The 27,698-nt window shown below is 36.9% G+C and overlaps 1 protein-coding gene across 9 annotated transcripts in view; it reads right to left on the reverse strand.

Moving 5' to 3' along the window:
* TENM3 (teneurin transmembrane protein 3) overlaps positions 1-27,698 on the reverse strand; it is a 2,406,934-nt gene that overhangs the window by 149,829 nt on the left and 2,229,407 nt on the right. For all 9 annotated transcript variants that reach the window (XM_076010707.1, XM_076010706.1, XM_076010703.1 and 6 more), the window contains one exon: positions 6,576-6,814. In XM_076010707.1, coding sequence (XP_075866822.1) covers positions 6,576-6,814 — 239 coding nt within the window. The remainder of the gene's footprint in view (positions 1-6,575; positions 6,815-27,698) is intronic.

The following is a 27,698-nucleotide window of genomic DNA, read 5'->3' on the forward strand; positions in this document are numbered from 1 at the left end:
AAAGGAATATTGAAACTTTGAGTAGTTTTTCAGTTAGCAATATATGCTAGCAAAAACAATGCATAATTATTTCTGTCCACTGGGGAATGAGTTAACAATCTACTCCCTTAAAAAAATTCAGATTTTCGTGGAAAAAAATATTGGGGTGGTAGAAAGAAATAGGAAGTGACTGTTAAGGGATACAAGATTTCTTTTTTGGGAATGATGGAAATGTTCCAAAATTGTAATAATAGTTGCAAAATTCTGTGAATATACCAAGCACCATTGAATTGTATACTTTAAATGGATGAACTGCACAGTATGTGAATTATATCTTAATAAAGCTGTTACATACAAAAAAATTCTCTGCTGTCAAATGAATTACTGGTTGGAAAAAAACCTGGCCAAAATGGTGAAAAACTGAGAACATATTACTATTATAGTCTGATAAGATTTTTGTTTTCTCTAGTGTTCCTTACATTTATAAAAACATGAGCAAATACCTTTGGTGCTACTGTACATGGAGAAATTCTTTGAGATTGTCTAGCAGTAAATGTTCATGAAGTTAAAAGGTCCATAATGGTGTTATTTGAAGTTTGACTCGCATGACCTTTGCCACAGTTTTAACTGGTATAATTCCAATATTTATTATGATCTGTATTTAATAATGTTTTAATGCTGGTTTATGCTTCATGGTGGGGTTTCTGGGCATTATTCTATGTATAGAACAAGGATCCTCAAACTTTTTAAACAGGGGGCCAGTTCACTGTCCCTCAGACCATTGGAGGGCTGGACTATAGTTTAAAAAAAACTATGAACAAATTCCTATGCACACTGCACACATCTTATTTTGAAGTAAAAAAACAAACGGGCAAAAACACCTACATGTGGCCTGCGGGCCGTAGTTTGAGGATGCCCGGTAGAACATAAAAACTTCAGGTTTTCTTCTATCCATAAAAAAGAGCCTTCTGTGAGTAAAGAACAATAATCAAGACACCTACTCATTTCACAGCTGTGAACAGAAGCAGGAGTAACAGTAAGCGAAAAACTATCTCCTTTTTACCCATTCTTTGGTGAACAACTACTCATTATTGCTTATCATTAACATTTTCTTATTTTAGAGCAGAAAAAAGAATGAGTATATTAAGGTTCATAAAGGTGGGACAGGTATTTTTTTGATAGGTCTGTATCATTAACTACTGTCACCGAACTTAACATTTGAGGTTAGAAATCAGTAGGATTTTCATTGTGCATGGCACAATAAGTTAAGGGTTACTGTATTAGAGAAGGATTTTAATTGGGGGCTCAGTAGTATTAAGAAGAAAATCATAATGTGATCCTGCTGAAAGGAAGTTTGCCACATGTACATTTGATTTTTTTTTTTAATTGGGATATGAAAAGTCATGGCATATCTATTCTACTATGCATCAGCTAAGGTTCCTCAATTCTGCTCACTCCGCCATCCCAACAGACCCTCGTGATTTCCCATTTATGGCTTGTTTTCTAACAGGTTGTCTAGACTTGTGCTGTCCAAATGGTAGCTACTAGCCACATGCAGTTGTTTGAGTTTAAATTAATGAAAAATAATAAAATTTAAACTTTAGTTCCTTAAATTCATTAGCCACATTTTGAGTACTCAATAGCCACATGTGTCTAGTGGCTTCTAAATTGCACAGTGTAGAAAGAGAACATTTCCATTGTCGAATGGAACATGTGACAGCATGCGCCCAGACCCTTTCTACTCCAGTTGTGATCTATGGACCACAGCAGCATCACCTGGCTGCCTGCTGGAAATACAAAACCTCAGTTCTCGCTTTGGATCTGCTAAATGAGAATATGCATTTTAACAAGGTCCCCAGGGGATTCCTACGCACATGAATGTTTGAAAAGCACAAGTCTGGGCTTCCTTTCATCATAGTGCCTCTACGTTCTGGAATGCCACTAAAACAATCTTTAAAAAACATACATGTGATTCATTTTCAGTCCTATGCTTATATTTCTTCAATTTCTTCCCTATTTTCAGTTCTTCAAAAAACTCATGGGAGGTAGTATTGTGTAATGGGGGCCTTAATAGTTTCCAGGCCAGTTTCCTTCATTTACAGTATGTGTGACTTTAGGCAAGGGACCTTTCTAAGCAACAGATTCCCTATTCGTTAAATGGAGAGAACTCATAGAGTTGCTATGAAAATTAAACGTAAATTACACACAAAGCTTTGAGCACAATGCCTGGCACAGTGAACACTCCATGTGCACCACTGTAGGTATTGCACATGTCTGCTCTGTGCTAGTCTGTGGATGACCTGTTCCCAAGCTGAGCACTGGGTGAACTCCTCCTTTTCATCTTTCTAGCTCCAGTGTAAGCAGCACCTGCTAGATCAAGTCTTTCTCCAATATCTTTAGCTAAACATGGGTATTTTCCTTCTTTTCTATTTTTTTAACTTACAAAGCTGCTATAAAATCATGTACTGTTGAAAGTTATGTTTTATGCATGTCTTTATCACTTGACTATGAGCTTCTAGAACAAAGAGCTAATTTGAACCTCTAGCATCTATCAGATTGATCCCAAAATGATTATGGGTACTGAAAAACAGTAAGAATCAGAATAAATTTAAGCACATTTTAAAAATAATACTTAAAGAAGGTCTTTATAGGTATGGCACAAAAGCCAGAAATTGTAAAGAAAAAATTGATACATTTGACTACTTAAAAATTTATTGTGGAGTATAGCAAAAATGACTGTAACCAAAGTTAATAATAAATTGGAAAAATATATGACACATTTGACAAAAGATACATATCCTTAATAAAAAGAAGTTCTGGCAAATCAAAAAAAAAAATAAATAAATAAAGAAAAAAGTCCCAACAGAGAAATGGAGACTATTCACAGACACAAAAAGAAATACAAATAGCAATAAATATAAGAAAAGATATTCAGCAATACTAGTAATACATTAAGACAACAATAAAATGTTTTAGCCTAAGAGGCTGGCAAAGGTTAAAAATGCTGGTAATAAAGTATATAGATACAGATATTGGGAATAACTAGCGTCAGTGGTTATGTAAACTGACAGTAATGTTGCAATGGTTTGCAAAATTTAGAAAATGCTTACCATTTGGCACAGCAAATGTCTTTTAAAGAATATATAACAATAAAAATTTGATGAAATGAACACACATGCACATTAAAACACATACGCAGTCACATGCATAAGCAAATAGTCACTGCATTTCGGGGGACTGGTTAATTAAAAATAGCTACTAAGGCCAGGAGTGGTGGTTCGAGCCTGTAATCCCCGCACTTTGGGAGGCGGAGAAAGGAGGATCATTTGAGGCCAGGATTTCCAGACCAGCCTGGGTGACATAGAGGGACCCTCTCTCTACAAAAGAAAAAGAAAATTAGCAAGGACCAGTGGTGCACACCTGTAGCCCCTGCTACTTGCAAGGCTGAGGTAGGAGGATCACTTGAGCCCACAAGTTCAAGGCTGCAGTGAGCTATGATTGCCTCACTGCACTCTAGCTTGGTGACAGAGTAAGACCCCCATCTCAAGAAAAAAAAAAGCCACTAAATAAAATTATATAGAGGATGTATAATGAATGAAAAGCAAGAAAAGCTTGGTATAAAATACATTTAAAAATGAGAACCTCTAGCTGTACATATATATGTAAAAATATCTGAAAGGGCATATACCGAAAAGTTAATGGGTACCTATGCATTGTGGGATTACAATTCATTTTTACTTTCCTTTTAGGCCTTTTGTCTCTGAAATTTTGATAGAAATAGAAAAAACAAACAAACAACAGAGCCTCTTTGTCTCCCTCCCTCCCTCACTTCCTTTCTTTCAGAAGCTATTCACCTTGTCTATCTTGAGAGAACTTGACCGTAGAGAACAGACATGTTAAAGCTACAGTCTCATAACTTCTCATGATATTCCTGGAATGTAAGAAAGAAAATTCTAGAACAGAAATAATTCCTCGACTTTTTTTTTCTTACTTATATCTTAGGCTTTTAACTTGTATAACAGTCAATATGAGAGAAGGGGAACTCTAAAGGAGTGGGAAACAAAGTCTTAGGATGGCTGCATTTCTGTTAAAACTGATGAGGTCAATCTGACGATGACATTGGTTTCCCCATTGATTCTGGGGTTTATCAGACTAATCTGGCTGGATAGGCAAGTGTCTCTTTTCTCCCTCTCTGCTGTAAACACACACACTTAATAGAAAAGGACATCTTCTCGGAAAGAAGTGCCCTATTCTTTTTTTTCCCCAAGGGTAAATGCAACATCTTTAATCCCAAAAGATTTATTATGTTAACTGATGAAAAAAATGAATTTTTTTTACCTGATTAAAAATAAAATCATTGTGTTAGTCATTTAAATGCAGGAAGACCAATGAAAATTCTAAGCAGATGTGTTTAATTAAAGCGATAAAAGTATGAGACAATTCTTTGATGATGAAAGTAATTTTTGCCAGATAACACTGGGATTGTATCTCCTTAATTCCTTGTACAATAACTAGATCAAAACAAATGTTCAATAAATAGCTGTTGAACTGAAAAGAGTACATGAGTATATTAACTAGATAATTTGCATGTTTCCATGAGGAGAAAAATAAAAGCAAAGGGAAATGTTTCTGACCGTGGTACCATTAGGAATAAAGTAGGATGCTAATTACTAAACAGTAAAGCCAGGCAATTAGAAAAAAAAAAAAAAGGAAATTTTGAGTTTCTACTTACAAAGATGATACTGAGTTATATTCACTAATGGATCCTTGAAAAGAGTACAAGTTTCAAGAGTAGCAGCGACCTGATCAGACATTAAAATGCTATTTTCCCTGCTAGTCACACCATGAAAGTAAAATTAAATGGTATTAGAACCGATATTCAAAATATTTAAGAACTGGAAGGATGCAGGCACTTACCAATCAGAAAGGATGCCCAACCAATCAACCAGACACTGAATTCTAGCCTTGCATAATATTTATCTCTCTGACATGCACTGCAAACACATATGCCCTCATTTATTACATCCCATTTATGACCGATACGTTTCAGAACCACTAAAATCCTTTAGCAGCACACTTCTGACAGGTACAAATAATTTATACAATTAACTGGAAGAGAATCTCTTAATGGCTGGATGTTTTCTAATTGAATACTAGAAATTTGTCTCTGCTGATTTTCGTCGTGAAATTACTCGTTCACTTTGAGTGCTATGAAATAGCATAGTATTGTTTCACTAAGGTGTGGTCTTGGTCAAGTGACAATCCCTTTGGTATCTGGTTTGACCCTTTTATAAGCAGGAAATTAACAGATTAAAAAATGACAAAAAGGTTTCTTCTTGCTTTTGTGTGTGACTGATGGGTAGTGGCTGTCTGAGGTACTTACTGTATGGAGCACCGTGAGGAGGATAATGAGGATAGTCCCACGGTCAGTAGCAAAGAGTGCTCCGAATTAGTGATGTATTCCATGGTCAAAGAATTGAAAATAAGAGCAGGTAACATGCCACATAGTTGCCATCCCCACTGAACTGTCTCTAAAGCTCTCTCATGCTCTCCATTTCTGCTTTACCATTAAACATTGTGACTCAAAATGGTTATTTCACTTTCCAAAGTACATAATTTATATCTAAGGAGTATTGTAGCTAATGCTAGACACTGTTCCACTGCAAAAGCATCTCTACTATTCTACATACAGCTCTGTAATACTCTTATTCAGTTATAGAATTTCATGGGGCATCACAAATTGCTTTGTAAACTTGAGGATGCATCACTGGCTACTGTTCTTGGTAGATAAACCACAAAGCCTGTGATTTATCCCAGTGGACACCATTAGCATTTCAATGTGGTAGGCTTTTCCCTACACTTAGAAGAAGATCAAAATATGATGTGGTCATTTCTGGCATTTTAAAAAGCAATTTCCAGCAGTTTGAATGCTGGAACATGTTATGAAATAGTTAAATAAAAGGATTATTTACAACTTCTATTAGTAGCTTCCATTATTTGGGTGACTATTAAATGAAAAATGTGATCAATAAATACTACATCAGAAGAGATGAAAAAATCCACATATATGAATGAGTATATAATCCATTCATCGTTTTATGGATGCCTAGTTCTCTGGAGAGTGTTCCTGAGTGCAAGATGATGGCCCTGAGTGATGAGTTTTACATTTAGATGGCTGAGTGAGCCAAGAGACGTGTAATATCACAAGTAGCAGAGAACTCCCCATTGAGTATGCACCAAAGGAAATTCCTGCACAGCATTCATTACTGCAAGCACATAGATTATTCTGTGTACATGAAATGTCACGGAACTATCCATGTTTCACGAGGAATAAGCCAAGCACAAATGTACACTATAGTCTGTGTCCAAGAATATACCCACTCTTTATGGAAATGAACTACCTACAAAGCCAGCTTTTCTATTTATCTACATCTGCTGAAGAGTACTTAAAATACTCTACGATTTATAATATATTATTACCAACTCCCCCCCATAAAATATAACCTCATAATGTACTTCTTGACCAAATAAATATATAAAACAGTATAATAATGCCTTAATTTATAGACAAAATAATTCTACAAGCTTGTTCTTACCTATAAAATAAGATAGGAGTATTGCCAGGAGCACTGAAACGCCTACAGCACACAGCGCAGTACATTTCCAGCTGCAATACTTTGAAGACTTCTTGAATTTAAAAGCACTTCTTGATAGAGTGTTTCTAGGTAGTGGCCGAGTAGGCGGCGAGTAAACAGAGCCAGATGCCATTGTGTATCCTGGGGTTGCCGTGCTGAACAGTGGCGTTGTCCCTGTTCCTGTTTTGAATAGGAAATGCCTGTAGAAAAGGAGAATAGCATTATAAGACACAAATACGTTAAAATGAGAGACAGAGACAGCTATGCACTAGGTCTCTTCTCTTTCTGTCTCTCTCTTGCACGCACACTCTCTTTTCTACCATTCACCTTATCAGTTAAAAAAAATTAAAATTAAGGAAATATTTTAACCAAAGAACCCAACTCATTAAAATGACTCTAATGAAAGAGACTGATTTTTATTGTATATAGCAGGATTCATACATACAAATGATCACTGTCCCTTCAAGTAGACATCTTGAGAGCCGATAAAATTATTCTAATTATACCATTACCCAAACAAAACCACTTTGAAACTTTGAATTGCCTTAAGAGCATTTTCGTAATTTGCATAAGAAAACTAGTCTTGTTACTCCCTAGCTACATGTGTATTTACTACTTTATGGGAAAACGTACCCATGTACACAAGTATGCATGATCACGCTGGGGTTCGGCAGACTGATTTATTTTCTGGATGTCTGTGGAAACATTCTCATCCTAGCTTGCTCCCCAACTAATGAGTACTATCAGGTTTGGCCATAGGCAGCTGGTCAATTCTCAAACTATTTTATTTTTAGCTTACGTCAAATGTAATCAGGAAGGTAAATCTGCTGGGGGAGTGGAGACTAATTGCAAAACACTCTAAAACCAAACCTGAATAAACGCAGGAGTCAGTGAAGCAGGCTTTAGATCAAATATGGAAAGATTCCCTAACAACTGAGCCACACAATGGGGGAACACATTGCCTCTAAAAGTTGTACACTCTCTTATCTTAAAATGTTTAAGCAGAAATTGAATGGTCACATGAAAAGAGCACTGTAGAAGGAATGCTTTAGGAAAGATGACTAAGTTTAAGATTCCTATTAACAATAAAAGTCTCAAATTTCAAAAATGTACCATGTGCTTCATGATTTACATTTAATATTATGCTGGTAACTTACAGTATATTCAGTTTGTGTCATAACATGCATTATTATGCTCCCTTCTAATACATCGAATGAAGCCAACAGGCTGTGCTCTCTCCTTCATATGCAAGGAGATTTTATTAATATAGGTCTGTGAATATGCCACTCTGGTATGGTATGGTATTTATGCAAGATAATTTTAAATAGTAAATATTAATAGCTAAATACTTTCAATTTTAGTATTCATGTAGTTATTTTATTGTGTAATAGGGAAAGACTGAATATATCAAACAAGTTAAAGGGTTATTAATAGGACAGAATTGGGAAGCTAAATGGCAAAGGTTCAAATTCCACTTTACTACTACTAGGGATATCCTGGGATAAGTTATTTAGCCTCTCTCTTTAGGTTTTTTAATCTGGAAAATGGAGATAGTAATAGTATCTCCCTCACGGTGTTATTATGAAGCTTAAATGAGTTAATACTGATTGTAAAGTGCTTGGAATATACCAAGCTCTCCATAAGTATTCAACAAATAAAAGAAGAATAAAGCTCATGATTTAATGCATATTATTACTTAGAAATGGAAAAATAAATATTTAAGTTACAAAGAACTAACAGGATGGGGAACCTGCAGCCTTCTTATTTAAAGATTGTTCTCTTTTAAGCACCAAAGGAGGCAAGAAAAGCTTCATCTTTCTCTGCTGCACCCCTTTTAATAAAACCATTTGTTCTGTAAAATTTCGATTCAGTCAAAAATCCACACTCAAGGATCCAGAAGGCCATGTGTGGCCCCAAGGCTGCAGGTTCCACAAGCCTTAATGTGGTCCTAGGAACCCTCAGCACCATCTGGGGGATGGTCATGATGGAGACTCAGACTTGTGGGGGGAGGGGGGGAAATGGGCATTTATTGAAACCTTAAAATCTGTACCCCCATAATATGCCGAAAAAAAAAAGGATATACATATATATGTATATGTAAAAAAAAAATGACACCAATGATTTACTGTTCTTACAGGGTTATAAACCAGCTAATGTATCTAAAAAATGCTTTGTCAACCACAAAATTACAACAGATGCAAATGATAAGTTACTACTTCTATAAATTATACTAGCGACTATATTGTGAACCTGTTTCTCCCCACTGAATTACTTTATAAAATTAATTTAAAAGTTTATAGCCTGAATTAAGTCATATACTGGAGGCAGCATTAGTATCTCCTACCACTACTGGTTATTAAGGGCTCTGGAACTAGATTGTCTGGCTTCCAATGCAGACTTCACCTATAATTAGCTGCATGATGTTTGGTAAGTTACTCAATTTTCTGCATCTTTGTTTTATCATCTGCAAAGTGGGCATAATAGTAACACCTACTTTATAGATATTTTCTGAGGATTAAATGAATTCATACATATAAAGTGTTTATATTAGTACCCAGCACAAGGGAAGTGCTCAATAAACATTACTATTTATTATTCTGCCCAAATTCACATATCAGAACCTACATTCCAAAAGACCAAAATTATCATTTGAAGGCTTTAAATCTTAATTCAAAATGTAACATCATCAAAATCAATGTGTATGAAATTAATTCCCTGGTTTACAAATTTGATACTGGTGACTCTCCACACTGGTATGTAGTCTGGAAGAAAAGATGGATTCTATCATGCCAAGAAGTAATCTGATATTTTAGATCAGGTGTCAGCAAACTTTTTCTATAAAGGACCAGAGAGTAAATATTTTAGGCTTTTCCAGCTATATCGTTGAACTCTGCTGTTATATCATGAAAGCAGCCATAGACAATCCATAAATAAAATTTTATTGGAACAGATTTATGGATATTGAAATTTTAGAATTTCAATAGAATTTTTTCTGAAATTTTAGAATTTCATAGAATTTTTCCATGTCATTAAATTTTCCTTTTTTTTTTTTCATATTGTCCATTATTTAAAGATATAAAAACCATTCTTTGCTCACAAGCAGTCCAAAAACAGGTAGCTGGGCTGGATGTGGCCTGTGAACTGTAGTTGGCCTGATTTAGATTCTCACTGTTTTTAGGACTATGAATGAAGAGCAAGCAAGAGGCAAAAACACCATTAAAAAGGATCTATAAAAATGCAGACCGAAGGAGGTATAAGCACTCCTCTTAGAGAAGGTGGAACAGATCTATGTAATTGGACAAAGATGCTACTATTATCTTTTGGGAAGTTCCACCCCAAAAAGTCCTGGAATACGCTAGAGTATACATTTCACAGGGCCAGTATCTTTGCCAAACAGTGAAGGGATTGAGATTTCCTATGAATGTGAAACAAGTCGCCATGTTAATGTACAGAGTGGGCTTTAGAATCAACTCGGTTTTGGATGGCCCCTCCTGGTACCGTGTTTCCCCCAAAATAAGACAGGGTCTTATATTTATTTTTCCTCGAGAAGACACCCTAGGGCTTATTTTCAGGGGATGTGTTATTTTCCCCTCAAAGCCTCAGCTTGCAGCACGCACAGGATGGCCGGGACCTGAGGGGGGAGTCCACCTTGTTGGTGGGGCTGCCCGCACCTTTCTGGTCACCTCTGGGATAGTAGCTGTCACGATGGGGCAGATGAGAAGGGCTGCTTGTCTTCTTTACCACTCCATGATGACATGCATGGGTTGTGCAGATGTGCTGCGTAGCCACGCCCATCACTAGGTCTTATTTTTGGGGGTAGGGCTTATATTGCACAAATGCTTGAAACCCTGCTAGGGCTTATTTTATGGGTAGGTCTTACTTTTGGGGAAACATAGTATCACTATTGATTTGCACTAGCTATGCATTGTGTCAGCTTCATCAAAACTAATAATAATAGCTGCCTTTTCCTGAGTGCTTCCTAAATGCTATTTACTGTTACTTTATTCAATTTTCACCATAATGCTGTAAAGGAGAAAATGACTATCTGTATTTTCTTCTTTCATCCTCCAAATCTCAGCTTACATGTTACCACCTGATCATCCAATCCGAAGCCCTATTCCCTTCACTGTCCATCATACTGCCATGTTCATTTTCTTCAAAGTGCTTATTACAGTCTGCTATCTTGTTATTTATTTACTTGTGTCGTGGGTTAAATTTTTAAAATACTATTTAAAGTGTTTATTTTTCCTCCTGAAATTTTTGAGAGGTGTTTGCCACACCTCTTAATTCCAGCAGTTGTTTCATTTCATAGCTTTTGGAAGAAATGAGGTCAGATGAGTCTCTTGTTGGTTTTCCAAAGCCCAGACCACTGGGTGAAATGGAGTGGCCTGGGGTATAACCAGAAGGCTTGGGAGGAAAATGGTGTGAAGGAAAAAAGAAGGTTTCCTTCCAGACTAGGAGAATAGCTTGAGGCTGGGAGCAGGTAAAGGTCCCGAGGGGAGTTGATGAGAGCAGAGGATTCTCATCATTCTTTATGGGCAGCATCCTGGGGAAGTAGCGAGACTCCAAGAAATCTGAGGCTCTTTCTATTACTTCCATGCCTCGCTAGAGGGTACAGAAATAGCAGAGGGAGCTACCTGACACAGCTATGCAGACAGAAACAAACAACACTCAAATAGCAATGGAAATGTAGGCCCTCGGCCAATGACAGATTCCCTTGCCCTATTTCTTGGGTACCATTAAAACCCTCTGGAGGAAAGTAGAAATGAAGAGGATTTGGGATATACCCCAATGTCTAAAAGAAATAGAATTTAGAAAGTGAAGGTTCCCCTTAGACAATAAAATATCTTATTTTATCCAAGGGCTAGGATGAGAGAAACAAAGGGGAATGGCTGAGAGCAGAGGGACTGTGTCCCAGGGACAAAGGAAGGCCCTGCTGCTGGCTTCCCTGGAAAAGTCCTGGAGAAGTAGACACTGCAGAGTGGACTGAGGGGGCTTGGGGGCAGAGGAAATCTGTGCCTTAAATCTCAGACAATGAACTGAGGAGATAACAAGATCCCCAAAAGAAATTAATGCATGAAGTACCTAGGTAATGCAGCTACAGACAGAGCCTCACTGAGATTTCTATGCCTCAGCATAATTTTTAAGAAGCAGAATTACTTCCATAGCTGCAAGAATAGCATAGAAATGGTGGAGTGTGCCACTGGACGGGCCTCGCACAGAGGAAGGAAGGCTATCTCAGCAATAACATGTGGATTAATAATGAACAGAACAGGCAGCCTGAAACCTCGAGGTCTTGGCAGAGAGGACCCAAACACCAGATGCTCCCTGCTGTGCTGAGAGTATCATGTAAGGGGATGGGGTAGGAGAGGGAGGGACCCAAAATGTCTAAAAGGAAAGTTTCTAGGAATGAGGGCTTAAAATAAACAAAAATATAAAAAAACCTTTGTATTTCTAGTTGATTGACCAAGAATGATATAACCACCACACAAGTCCATTGTTTGTCTTCTCCACGAAGTCTTATTCACCTTTGTATTTCCAAGACTTAAGTTCTTGGGCCAGGCGAGGTGGCTCACGCCTGTAATCTCAGCACTCTGGGAAGCCAAGGCAGGAGGATCGCTCAAGGTCAGGAGTTTGAAACCAGCCTGAGCAAGAGCGAGACCCCGTCTCTACTAAAAATAGAAGGAAATTAGCTGGCCAACTAAAAATATATAGAAAAAATTAGCCAGGCATGGTGGCGCATGCCTGTAGTCCCAGCTACTTAGGAGGCTGAGGCAGGAGGATTGCTTGAGCCCAGGAGTCTGAGGTTGCTGTGAGCTAGGCTGACGCCATGGCACTCTAGCCCGGGCAACAGAGGGAGACTCTCTGTCTCAAAAAAATAATTAAAAAAAAGGTTCTTGGCACATACTAGTTGCTCAATAAATATGTGTAAAAGAAAATGGTAACCACTGTGCAGACGAGGAAAGTGAGTCTCACAGAAATTAAGTACCTTGGCCAAAAAGCCACAGCTAATAAATACATGAAATACATAAAATAAAAATAAATAATTAAAAGTTGGAAACTATAGGGACCAAAATGAAGAGCACCATTGGAAAATGTGTTATAGCTTTATTCAAAGTAGGTTAAATCATTTCCCAATGGGAGATGGGATTTGAACTTGAACCTATGGGACTCTGAAGATTATGATCTTAGCCACAAAATGTGAAAAAATTGTGCAAGACAATGAGTCTGACAGATGCTGACTTCAAATCAGACATCTGTTTCAATTTCCAACATTTGAGATATCAATATATGATGTGACTGGTAATCCTGGCAAGGAACTTCTTTAAGAACTAGGCTTAAGTTGCTATAAAATTATTATTTTTCTTAGAGGAAAATGCAACTTTGAGATATTTTTGAAAACAAAGATTTAATATTCTAAGACGTACTTTTCATCAATATTAGTGGAACTGAAAACCTTCTTACCTTAAAAGAGTTTGCAATTTATTTAATACATAAATTTACTTTTGTTGCTGCAAGAAAACATAGAATTGTTCTGGCCACTGACTTTAAATCTCAGAAGCATTAAATATATTTCCTCCTCCTCTGCCTAAATGACTACCCATATCAGAAGAGCATCAGATTAGGCCTTGGCGATAAATGTGCAAAATAAATACAGCAAGATGATATTTAATAAAATATTGAAAGAAGAGTCAAATGACCAGGGCATGACAAGTTTAAATCGTTGGTCTTCAATATTTTCAGATGGCTTTCTAGAATGCAAGAAAGAATTAGTAAAGATTGTTTAAAGTGATGCATTTTAAAACTGTTTACAAACAAAGGGTGTCATTTGTGTGAGGACTAATTCCTTCAGCTAAAATCAGGCCTCAAAATATACATGTAAGAAGCTCTTAGACATAGTAGGCAAGGTCTGTGCCAGCATATTTTCCATAGTAGGGAACATATATGGTAGAACTCTGTTAGTTTTGGGGTTCAGACAGAACACCTTTCCAAAGGCAACTACGTCTCTCCCATTGCAACGCATAAAACACTGACAAAGTGCATACTCTGATTAATATATATCTTTAAGCCCAGGCCTTCTTTTTAATCTATCTCAAGATCTAGTACCTTACTTACTTCATGTTTAGAACTCTACAAACATTTAATGAGCTGATAAATAAACAATGAAATTCAGCAATATGAAAAGGATACAATTTACTTTACATACAAGAAAATTATCACCTAATTCTGCAGAAAGCACACATTTCTGTATGTCATTAGTCTCCCTCCCCATCCTGTGACTCTTTGCCAAGTCATACAGCTTTGGGAATATGCTTCTCACGTAAAAAAAAAAAAAAAAAAATCCTGCAAAAATTACTGCAAAAAACATATGGATTTGACCTGGCATCGACATGAGGTTTGTAGAGTAAAGGCAGAGATTTTCTTTACTTCTCAGGCCATATTTGGGAATGAAAAAAGTGAACCTGTGCGAATATTCCCCATTGTATCTGGCAATAAAGCAGCGGCAGCAGCTTCTTTTTAACACAGAGCACACCTTTTGTTCTGATGTGGCTAATGATGCCCTGCGTGGAGCCTGCCTCCAGTTCCTCAGCTATTTGTGCCACTGTTTTCACTCTGGCGGTGGACTAGGGAGGCTCACTTGAAGAGCGACTATCAGAGACCGAGATGAGGAAAATCAATTTCAAAGCCCAAAAGACAGCTGGTGCCGAAGGTCACTGAACACTAACAGTCGCTTTGTGGCTCTGGAATCTTGAGGGGGATTCTATTTAACAACAACAACAGGACAAGGACTGTGGAACTGCACTGCATCATTAACTTGTAATGCTATGTTGCAGCCAAAGCATAAATGCAAGGATAATTCTATATTAGGCACAATTAATAGTTGCTCTTTAGTCTTTTTAAGTTGAAAGATTTGTTGCTTTGTTGATCTGCCTTCAGACCAACCTTTTCATTTCAGCTTCTGCCTCCGCTCTAGCTTATATTTTTTGTAACTAATTCTGTAATGTTTCTTTCTATGGGTCGTGTGCACATTTAATATCAGCAAAGACAAAGGCTGAATTTACCCATCTTTTTTGCTGCCCCCATTCCTGCCTTCTTGGTCATTGCTTCGTGACTCTCTCCCGTGGATCTAACTGATGCAACTTTGGGTAATTTTTAATTCCTCTTCTTTCCTGCCTGCTACCCCCTACGCTCATCGCCCAGTGTTGAGCTTGTCAGAGATTCCTGCCTTCGCTCCTTCAAGGCATTTCTTTCTTTTTTCTTTTTCTTTTCGGCTAGAGTGGAGAAGTTCTTCTGTGTTATTATATCTCGACTTCCTCCTTTTAATCTATTTGGCACAGACAGAGAAGAGGCAAAAGTAACATTTCCATCTCTACTCTCAAATGAAATGTCATGTTTTAAATATCGAACCTGCATAGTACCCGGAATTACCTCTGTATGTCCACAGCAACCTCCGTCTACTCGTCTACTCCTATCCCAGGCCACTTACAATTGCTTCTTATAACTTGTTTTTTTTTTTTTTTTTTCTTTTTTTACTCCATCTCTTACCCAAAGTATGCTTTGTTGCTGAGTGGCTCTACACTTTTGATTGATTTTGTTTTTTAAAGTAATGACCACAAAACTTACCATCATAAGATTTTTTAGTGGTAAAATACTCAGATGTTTTGAGTAAATTTAAATGTGTCTTTCTATATTATAATCATATATAATATCAATATATTAGTCTCATTAAAAAGATCTTAACAAAATTAAATGTTAGAATAATTAAATTATAAGCTTATAAGAGTCACTAGGAAAAATGGGTTAATATTAGTCTTTTGTTTAGAGGATTAATATAATATTACCTCTAATATCAAATACATGGTTTAATAAGTTGAAAATTATGGGGACCCAAAAGAAAAGCATCCCTGGAAAATATGTTATAGCATTAGTCAAAGTGGTTTGAGTCATTTCCTCCATGGAAGATTAGGACAGAAAATAAAAGTCAAAAAGAAAATGTGCAACTACTGAATGAAAATTTAATCAGATTAACTTCATAAGTGGTTATCCTTCAAAGAAAACTGTTTTCTTCAATGTTTTATACACCATTAAAAACCTTTTTCGAGATTAACAAACAAAGCAAATGATTAGAATAAAGAGAGTGTAGTATTAATAGTTAGTGTTCTGCGTCTGTCCCTAAGGCACTGTTGAAACCTTTATTAGTGACATACAGATACCTAAAAACATATTTCTATTGTTTAATAATATCTGTTACATCTTATAGGGAGAAAAGGACTACTGGACAGGAAATACTGACGCTTTCTTCCTCTTCTTATATTCTTTGTTGAACAAAGAGAGTAACTTACATTAAACTAAATGTGAAGTGTTTAAATAAAATGTCTTGAAGTCCTGCTTTCTACTGACAAATGTAGACAAATCAATAAAAAGTTACTTAGAATATAGATTGCTCTCTTTAAATTAGATGCTCTGTTTTCAAAGACAGTGTGCCAATGAGAAGAAAGATTGGCTATATTTGGCCAAATTTTGCAACCTTTTCAATATCCAAAGTTCTCACTTATGAGCTAAGGAAATTTTAAGGTACAGGTTCCCTTTCCTTCTGGCAAAATATAACTTTCTGGATTTAAGAGGCTTATTAAAGGTCTCACAAGATTTCCTCAACATCAAACGACTTTTCCAAAATGACATTTTCAGATCTAAAGCAAATGAATCCCACACTTATGGATTAAATTTACCTAGAAATATATGAAGGCTAAAATTAACTACTGAGTTCAAAATAGTTTTAGTCACTTGATGATGCCAAGACAATGGATGGTTTGCCTAGAGTTCATTTTAAGATAAGATACTTTAAAATATTGTTAAAATTTATAACATTTGTTCTTGTACGTTGCCTTCCATATTGTCTATTATCACTCCATTACTCGTAGCCCGTAATTAAAAGTATATTTATTAAATGCCACAGAGAGTAAATCAGGCCAAAATCTTTGTCAGTATATATTAGAAACAATGTACCTGAAAGATATTAACTATTACCCAAGCATATGAAACACTTAAAACCTGTGCTTATCACAGTCTTTAGAATTTTCACTATCAAATTCTTAATTTTAAGTCCCAAACCAGCTGGATTATCTGTTAAATGTATATTTAGCAATGTGTTTATAACTAATTAAAGAGCTGAAAAAGCAGTTTATCTCAACGAAGTGCTTTAAATAATGATAAAAGGAATTTCTGGCACCTATTAAACAGAAAACCAAAGAAAGCAAGCCTGTGTAGAAAATCACCCATTCTTATTCAAGGCTGGGTTCCCGTTTGTTTTCTTTACCTTTTGGGAACTGGTTCTCAAAAGATAGCCAGTATAATTACTTACTGTGCTCAAAGCCTAGCTATTTGGAAAGAAACCTCCAGCAGCTGAAGATGCTGGCCCTCAGCTCTGTAAGATTCCTGGAGAGATTGCAGAGGCTGCTGTGAGTGTTCGGGGAGAAACCCACCCACACAAGAACCTGCTTAAGCCTGCAAAAGGTATGCCGCAGTTACCTATCTTTTACATGAACGGTTCAGCCAGACTAATAGGGAATCACAGGTTTGGGTAGGGTGTGTGAAAAATTTATGTTGTGAGGGTTAGGCCACCAACACGAGCAGTGGGTTTCAAGCTTTAGCTTACATGAGAATCCCCTGGAGGGCTTGTTCAAACACGGTAGGTCTGGGGTAAGACCCCAGCAACTCATGTTGCTGATCCGGGAACCCCTCTTTGAGAACCACTGCAGTAAGGTATTAGCATATTAGTTTCTTGGCTCAAGTTTAACTTGAAGACTCCCATCAAGATTATATTAACAAACCAGAAAATCAATTCAAAAGACTCCTGCTTAGAAAGTCACTGCTGGTAGTCAATTTAGAACAAATGGAATCTGAACAAGACAAGGCTCTATGCATCTGACTTGAGTCAAACAGCTTAAACAGTTTTCATTGCTTAATGTCATCGCACTCTTAATTTTTTACTTTCAACGTCCCCCTTTTTCTTATTCTTCCCTTTTGATTTCACCCACTAATTAAGCTTTCCCTAATGGGTTCTCTCATCCTTTCTATTGTCATTGCGACTTTTTTTTAAGGATCTATGTTGTTTATTGGCTTTTATCTACAAATGAGACACCAGCATCTATTCTCTTTTGTTTTTTCTTTGTGTCCTGTAGTATCTATATTTCCATTTGCTTATAAAACATTCATCAGCACAGTATCTTATTTCACAAGTACCTCCATTAGGGGGTTCTCTTTCCTTCTCTCTTTGAACTCAATACTTGGATTTCTGAGCCATGTATAAGTCTAGCTAATAATTCACCTTGGGCATTTATAGCTTCCCAAAATATTTCACTACTTTCTTCATACAGATAATGCTATCTCTCTACTCTTAACCTTTCTGGCTGGGGTGGTTTTTATACTTTCGTTTTTCCTCTAAAAATTTTGTTTCATTTATTACCTCTATTCAAATTTTTATAAAAAGGAAAGAGCTACCTCTAATTATTTTCTTTACTAGCAGAGACTCTTCTGGAAAACTCAATTCTAAATACTTTAAATGCAATGTGTATGCATACACACACACAAATAATCTCCTTTCCCTTTACATATCTGCTATTTTGAGAAGGAAAAAAAATTAAACTTTTTTTTCCCCTGCATAACATGCCTTCTCCCTAACTGTTCTCCTTTGAAACTGCTAAGGACAAAGTAGTGACAATGAAGGTGATGTTCCCTGTACTGGCCACAGTAGAGGCACCACCACACCTTGACAGAGATTATAGCAGTGATAGCTTCTGATCTACAAAACAACATTGGGGGGGGGGGACTCTCTTACTAAGGTTCAGAGGGAGCAGAATATCAGCGTAATTGAAAAAAAATACCCCACACTGAATTATTATTATTATACTTAAAGAGAAAATGTTTTCTTTCATCCTTTAGAAATTATTTTAAAACATGCTTTTGAGGGTGTGAGCAGGAGAACCTAAAACGTACTTTACTGGTATAAGAAAAGTAAAAAGTAGTAGGAGTAGTTTTAATTAACTTATTTAATGATCACTGCAGCAGAAGTGTACTTGACAAAAGCTATCACTAAGAATAAAAATGCACAAATGAGATCTAAAAACTGAAAAGGCTTGTCTCAGGGCTTGATTAAAAAAGTGAAACAGCTAAGATATAATAAAACATACCTATAGTGAGTCAGTAATTAACTAAAATTCAACATTTTTCTCTTTGTATTTTGGTAACTTAATCCATTAATTTTTTAAAAGGATAATTCTAGAAAAGGTGCATGTGTGCGTGTGTGTGTGTGTCTATGTAAATTTTTAAAGAATTGGACAGGACTTGTTCAAGACAAATTGATTATTTTGTTTCTAATATAAAGGTATTATCATAAATGTAATTATAAATGTTTTATAGTAAGTAATATACCATGAAATTACAAAAAAACATTTTAGACTTCTACTAAAATTTCTCTTCTTTTATTATTACCTAAAATTAATTCTGGTATGCATCTCAAAAAAAGTATTTTAAATAAGAGAATTAAACATACCCCAACTAAGCAATCAACATTAGAATGTAAATTATATATTTTGATGTGAAAACAAACGAACAAATATGTAATGATTCTAGCTGTGACACAGTGAGTTAGTGAGACTGATAAAGTACTTCTTCATGCTGATAGCATGTTGTGGTCTCAAATCTATTACACTTTTGAATTGATGTGCTATTATCTTTGGAAAACTTTCACACTAGGAGGTGATCTCAGCAAGAAAAGTGTCTTAAATGAAAAGCTTATAAACAAGATACATTTCACTGCTGCTACCTAAATTAATATGAGCTATTAGTAATTCTACAAAAAATGGTTTGAGATGAAAACTATTTTTAATTTTTACATAAAAATTTTCAATATAATATATTGGTAATTATACATTTTAGCAATTGGCTAAAATGTATACAATTGGCTCTGTATCAATTTATAATTATACTAAATATGAAAACATATTCATGGTCAATACAACATTATGTGTTAACTAATCTCTGAAAACTGGGAGACAAAATTCTAGAGAGTGTTAGGTGATTGGAACATATTTTTGTAAGTTCTTTACTATCTTCTACACACTTTCAGTTTTAAGAAAGGGGGGGTTATGCAAGATTTAAGTATAAACACATTTGCATAACATGTATAGGGCTACAATTTGAAGCAAAATATTTCTATTATGATTTATTTTAACTTAGGTCTATAATCAAGAATCAAAACCATGTTACAGATTTTGTTTGGGAATGTTAGGAACTGAACAATATATTAAATATGCAGATTTGTTTTTTACTAATATTAAATAAGCTAAAATAGCTTAACAGTCTTTGTTTCACTTTTTAGTTATTTTAATGGAATAGCCACTAACATATGCATCAAGTGTATGAATACATTAGATATTTTCTTACATGTTTTAATATATTAATTACATCTACTGTTGGCAGTTATTACATATTAAGTATGTTAAAATAAAAAGGGAAATGAAAAAGAACATCTTAAAATTCCTATGTGTTATTTAGACAAGACTTCATCTATTTAATTATTAAGTCACTTAATTATTGATGGCCATCTATGCTTAAAATTGTTCAGCAGAATTATTTCCATAAATTTGAAAAGAAGTATGAGCTAAATAAAGAGGACTTCAGGTTGATGTAAGTTTATGAAGAATAAAAGAACTTCCGGTTGTGAGAGATGTTGAAGGCACCCTAGTCAATCATCAGTCTGATGTGATGTACGTGACAATGAACAAGAAGTGGATGACAAAACAAACAGAAAACAATGCAACAGTGAAAAGGGGCTTAAATAAAGATTATCAAACATCTATTTACCATGTGCAAGAAAATGCTATTGAATTGAAACTTTATAAAATTCCCATAGAATATGTGTGTGTATTTGTGTGTGTGTGTGTATTATAAAATCTACTGTTTTAAGATGAGGAAACTGAGATTGAACGAACTTGTCAAAGGTTATACAGGGGCAAAGCTAGGTCTTTTTGGCCATGAAACTTACATAGTGTCTATATGATGTACCTTAACTCATATACAAAGCAACACTAGTGAGATAAGAAAAAGTATTCAAACTCCTATTTATCCATATATCAAACTTGTATATTTATCTCCTATCTAAAAAATAAGATATTTAGCTTTTATAATATTTATTACACTGATGATAGTGGAACCTATATTCAGACCTCTTGTCGGCAAGTCACTAATGTCTCCGAGTGTCCTGAGAGAAGCGTAAGCATTCCAGAAAGTAGAGTGACAAGCAGACTGACAGTGACATCCTCACCTTTTAGTTTGTGCTGAAACTTTGTGTGAGCTTACTTGAATACAAGATTCTTCACAATATTTTGGGATGAGCTGTAGTGTGATCTTGAAAATATTTTTTAATTACAAAAACATTAGCCAGTTACCTCACGGCAAAGTACCCAAAGAGTTACAAACCTTAAAAGTGAATTAAATAAACAAAAAGGAGAAGGTTTCAATTTTGCTGATCTTTTCTGTGATGAGAACTGATGTCAATAGCACGCTACCAAGAATATATTTTTGAAAAAATTAATATAATCTGTTCCTTCAAGATAAAGGTAGTGTTCAAGAAAGAAATGGACAGTATTGCTTTTCTAAAGAGACTCTTAGTTCAGAGAGAATATTTTGAAAACTTACATTTGGACATAGTCTCATCAATATATAATTCTGTTACAAAAAACAATATATGTTATCTGTAACAATTTTTAATTTTCTAAACTTCTTAAAAGTCGGTATTTTAGTGGGTTTTGTTTTTGTTTAAGAGTGTAAAAATGAAACAACTATCAATTAGTTTGCCAGAACATCAGAGTAGACATCAGAGAAATTAGCCAAATGTCAACAAAAATGTTTATGTACTTGTTAGGATTGAAAATTGTTGAGCAGAGACAAGATGGCTGACCAGAGGCACCAGCTGTAAGATTGTCTCAGAAAGAAGGAAAAGTTGAGAGAGAGAGAGAGAGAGAGAGAGAGACAGAGAGAGAGAGAGACAGAGAGAGAGAGAGACAGAGAGAGACAGACAGAGAGACAGAGAGACAGAGAGAGAGAGAGAGACAGAGAGAGAGAGAGACAGAGAGACAGAGAGAGACAGAGAGACAGAGAGAGAGAGACAGAGAGAGACAGACAGAGAGAGACAGAGAGACAGAGACAGAGAGAGAGAGAGAAAGAAAGAAAAGAAAGAAAGAAAAGAAAGAGAAAGAAAAGAAAGAAAGAAAGAAAGAAAGAAAGAAAGAAAGAAAGAAAGAAAGAAAGAAAGAAAGAAAGAAAGAAAGAAAGAAAGAAAAGAAAGAAAGAAAACAATCAATCATGAATCAGGTATAATTCTGAGGGAAAAGGGCCAGAACCTCCAAGAGATTCTACAGGAAGCAGTTGCAGAACAGAACAAGGAAGAGCAAGATACCGGCTGAGGACAACCCCCGAGAGGCTGGGAGTCCTGTGAAAAGAGTAGGTGGAGAGGTTTGTTTCTTCCTCCCGTCTGGCAGTCAGCAGGCTCCTGAGCTGCTGGAGAATCTTTCTACCCTCATGAGCCCCAAAACAGCTGCTGCCAGTGAACGGAGAGCTTCATGAGCACAAAGCATCAGGCTGTCGGCCTCCTTGGGGTGCTTCCCTCACCACAGAGCCAAGCAGAGATGGCAGGGGCCATATTGCTTCTCCACCCACTGTATGCCTTTGTCCTCCACAGGGGGCTTCAGCCCTTAGTTTTTGTCTTGCTTGTTCCAACAAAAACATTTCCCAAATCCAGCCCAGACTTCAGGAGCCTCAAGGGGCTGGTGGGTACTGGGAGATCTGTGTGACGCCAGGTCCTGGACATTCCAAGTAGGCTGTCTTCCAGAGAGGCACAGAGATGACAAGAGTGCTATCTTTCCTCCATCCAGACTCTTTTCTTCCCTTTCCCCACCCATGCCCACAGTTGCTAAGAGATACTATTCATCCAGGAACTGATACTTCCCCTCTGTTGGTGTATATACCACACTGGGGCTTACACAGAGAGAGGGGCTCAAACCTCTCCTCTTAACGACCTGCAATGGACTAAGGGATGCTCAGACTGTGAGCTCCCGGGTTGCCACCCCTCCCTGATGCTGCTTGTCTGTCTGGATGCTCTATCAGAGCAGGGCACACCCTGAAGCAGAGGGACATCAAACCTGCTTGAGCACCCCATAGGCAAACTATGGACTAGCATGCTTTTCCCTGGAATGGTCAGGGACTGATCTTCAGGGCTCTGGGGATGGCCCCACAGGCCAGATCCCATAACCCCAGGACTCGATTGTGTTGCACAGGGGCACAGAGGGGAGGTCTATGAACTAATCTTAGGAGGTGAGGGAGCCTACATGGGCAGAACTTAAAAGAGTACAGTGTGGGTCCTAGCCATGGTATATTCATGGAGCACCCTTCGTCCCACAGGAAGGCTGTGCTCTCAGCCCAGGGTGGGATTCTAGACAGGGAAGATCCCAGTCCACAGCACCATTGTTAGGGAGCTCAGCTAGTTTAAGCACATGCCTGCTGGCAGATCCCAGAGGGAGCAGGAGAGTGGGGAGAAGGGTGAAATCTGTTCCTGACAGCCAGATGGTAAATCTCAGATGGCACCACTTAACACAAGTAGAATTTTTGACTGGGTGGGGCCACTCCACCCCATCCCTGGTGGCATTCCCCAGAAGCTGGGAGTAGACATTTGATCCCTGCCCAAACAGCTACCTTAACAGCTTTTGGGGAGCTCGAGGGTAAGCTCATCTAACCTAGCCCTGCCTGTCTCTCCCCTTCACCTCTGCTGTGGCAGAGAAGAAGGACTCACCTGGAAGTTCCAGGGCCCCACCTTCTACCTGGGACATTCCAGTGCTTCTCTTAATGGGCTAGAGCCAGTCACAGGTCCCAAAAACAACACTGCAGCTTGTTCCTTCTGGCAAGCACCAACCTACTGACAGGAAGGTCAGTTTGCATGGCCTTTTACAGCATTTACTGACTCAGTTATACAAGGTGTGGTTGGTTCTTACCCACAAGCATGACCTACTGTCTCAAAGATTAAACTGGGTGTGCCAATACAACCCACGCTGTTAAAAAGACCACACAGCTGTGGAAAGAGAAAGGATTCTAAAGACCTCCATCCTCTGACATCAGAGAGTGACAGGGAATCTGCCCATGCACATGGCTTACCACTGCTACAACCTACAAACCACTAGCAACTGAAGAAACCACCACACAAAGGATATCTATAACCAAGGCGTCCATTCAGAACCTAGATCACCATCAAAGCACCCACAAGCAAAGTCAAGGTTCTTACCAAACATAAGCCATAGACATTCTTTTACAAGTGCTGAGAAGGAATCAGCAAAAGAACTCTGGAAGTAGGAAAAATCATGGCACAAGGACATCCCCCAAAAGGGAACACCAGCTCTGTAGCAAAGGAAATCAACCAAAATGAAAACAATGAAATGACAGATAAAGATTCCAAATATGGATTGTAAGGAAGTTAAACAAAATCCAAGAGAAAATGGAAAACAAACTCAGAGAAACCAGAAAAATGATTCCAGAAATGAATGAAAAATTCACTGAAGAAATCAACATATTACCAAAGACCAAATAGAATTTCTGGAAATGAAAAATTCACTTAAGGAAATACAAAAGACAGTAGAAAGTTTTAAGAATAGACTATACCTGGCAGAAAAAAGAATCTTAGAGCTTGAAGACAACTCTGTCAAATTAAATCAGTCTGTCAAAAATAAACAACATTGGCCGGGCGCGGTGGCTCACGCTTGTAATCCTAGCTCTTGGGAGGCCGAGGCGGGTGGATTGCTCAAGGTCAGGAGTTCAAAACCAGCCTGAGCAAGAGCGAGACCCCGTCTCTACTATAAATAGAAAGAAATTAATTGGCCAACTGATATATATATATATAAAATTAGCCGGGCATGGTGGCGCATGCCTGTAGTCCCAGCTACTTGGGAGGCTGAGGCAGAAGGATTGCTTGAGCCCAGGAGTTTGAGGTTGCTGTGAGCTAGGCTGATGCTACGGCACTCACTCTAGCCTGGACAACAAACCGAGACTCTGTCTCAAAAAAAAAAATAAAATAAAATAAAATAAACAACAGCATATTAAAAGGAATAAACAAAGCCTATAAGAAATGTGGAATTATGTAAAATGGGCAAGCATAAGAATCACAAACATCCCTGAGGGTGAAGAAGGAAATGCACAAGGGTTAGAAAACCTATTTGAGGGAATAATTGATGTAACTTTCCCTGGTCTTACTGGAGATTTAGACATCTGGGTACAAGAAGCTCAAAGAACACCTGGGAAATTCATTGCAAAGAGGCAATCGCCAAGTCAACATGAAGGAGGAACTCCTATGAGCCACGGGGCAAAAACATAAAATAACTTACAAAGGAAAATCCATCAGACTAACTGCAGACTTCTCAACTGAGAATTTACAAGCCAGAAGGGATTGGAGCCACATTGTCAGTTTTTTTACACAGAATAATGGCCAGCTTACAATTCTGTATGTTGCAAAACTAAGTTTCTTATATGAGGAAAAAATAAAGACTTCTCAGACAAGCAAACACTGAAGGAATTTGACAAGACCAGACCTGCCCTACAGGAAGTACTCACAACTGCATTATTCATGAATCAATACAATAGACACCCACCAATTGTAAAATTACCCAAAAGATAAAGGTCAGGGCTGGGATATCACAATGGCTCAAGAAGTAAAACAAAGCAGTAAAGTCCTATTCAACAGGACTAACAGATCCACCTGACTTATCAATTCTGTCAATAAATGTGAATGGCTTGAACTAAATGACTTGGGGACACAAATTATTAAAATCTGTGGGATTAAGCAAAGGCAGTCATAAGAAGAAAAATTTGTAGGCCTAAATGCCTACAACCAACAGACAGAAAGATTACAAATCAACAGTCTAATGAACTGTCTCAATGAATTGGAACAGAAAGAACAAGCAATCCCAAACCCAACAGAAGAAAAGAAATAACTAAGGTCAGAGCAAAACTAAATGAAATTGATAACAAAAGAACTATACAGAAGATTAATGAAACAAGAAGTTAGTTCTTTGAAAAGGTGAACAAAATTGACAGGTCTCTTGCTGGATGGATTAACCAGAAAAAGAGAAGAAAAGACCCTAATAAGCTCAATCTCTATGCACATAAAGTTGATAATATTGAGGAAGTGGTTAAATTCTTGGAAACACACAACCTTTCTAGGCTCAATCTGGAAGGAATAGAACACTTGAATAGACCAATGTCCAGTAATGAAATTGAAGTAGCCATAGCAAACCTCCCAACCAAATACAGGCCAGATCAGATGGTTTCACAGCCGAATTTTACCAGACCTACAAAGAAGAATTGGTACCTATATTGCAGAAATTATTTCATAACATACAGAAGGAACAATTCTTCCCCAAGCATTCTATTATGCCAATACCACCCTTGATACCAATTCCAGGAAAGGATACAAGAAAAAAAGAAAACTATAGACATATCCTTTAATGAATATAGATGCTATAAATTCTCAATAAATTACTAGCAAACCTAATTCAGCCACACATCAAAAAATAAGCCACCACAATCAAGTGGGCTTCATCTCAGAGATGCAAGGATGGTTTAACATATGCAAATCTGTAAATAGAAGCCAAAGCAAAGATGATATGATCCTCTTAATAGATGCAGAAAAAGCATTTCACAGAATTCAGCACCCTTTTATGATAAGAATTCTTAACAAAATAGGCATAGACAAAACACACCTCAATATTATAAAAGCCGTATATGAAGAACCCAAAGCCAACTTCATACTGAATGGGAAAAATTGAAAGCATTCCCGCTTAAAACTAGAACCAGACAAGGTTACCACTGTCTCTACTTCTGATCAACATAGTGCTGGAAGTCTTAGCCAGAGCAATCAGATAAGAGGAGTAAATCAAGGGTATCCAAATGGGGAAAGAAGAAGTCAAAGTATTGCTCTTCAGTAATGATATGATCTTATATCTAGAAAACCTCCAAGATTCAACCAAGAGGCTCCTGGAATTAATAAATAAATTCAGCAAAGTCTCAGGTTACAAAAACAATGTACACAAATCAATAGCATTCCTATACACCAACAATAATTAAGCTGAGAATTAAATCAAAGATTCAATACATTTCATAATAGCAACAAAATAAATACCTAGGATTATATTTAACCAAGGGGGGGGGGAAGATCACTACAGGACGAAGTACAAAACACTAAAGAAGGAAATCGCAGAGGACGTAAATAAATGGAAAACATGTTACGGTCATGGATCAGCAGAATCAACATCGTTAAAATGTCTATGCTACCAAAGATGATTTATAGATTCAATGCAATCCCCACTGAAATACTGTCATTTTTTTTGCAGATCTAGAAAATATAATTCTACACTTTGCGTGGAAGCAGAAAAGACCCTGATTAGTTAAAGCAAACTTAAGCAAAAAGAACAAAATAGGAGGCATCACTTTACTAGACTTCAAGCTATACTACAAAGCTATAGTAACCAAACAGCATGGCACTGACACAAGAACATAGACATAGCTCAATGGATCAGAACAGAGAACCCAGATATAAAAGCATCCTCATATTGCCATCTGATCTTTGACAAAACAGACCAAAACATACAATGGGGAAAAGAATCCCTATTCAATAAATTGTGCTAGGAAAATTGGATAGCCATATGTAGAAGACTGAAACAGGATTCACACCTCTTACAACTCACAAAAATTAATTCATGGTAGATAACACATTTTAACGTGAGACATGAAACTATAAGAATTCTAGGAGAGGTTGGAGATACTCTTCTTGATATCAGCCTAGGCCAAGAATTTATGAAGAAGACCACGAAGGCAATCATGGCAACAACAAAAATAAATGGGCAAAAGACACAAACAGAAGCTTTTCAAAAGAAGACAGACAAATGGCCAATAAACATATGAAAAAATACTCAACATCACTAATCATTAGGGAAATGCAAATCAAAACCACAATGAGATATCACCTTATTCCAATTACAATGG

The sequence above is a fragment of the Microcebus murinus genome, chromosome 15, assembly GCF_040939455.1.
Source record: "Microcebus murinus isolate Inina chromosome 15, M.murinus_Inina_mat1.0, whole genome shotgun sequence".
NCBI lineage: Eukaryota > Metazoa > Chordata > Mammalia > Primates > Cheirogaleidae > Microcebus > Microcebus murinus.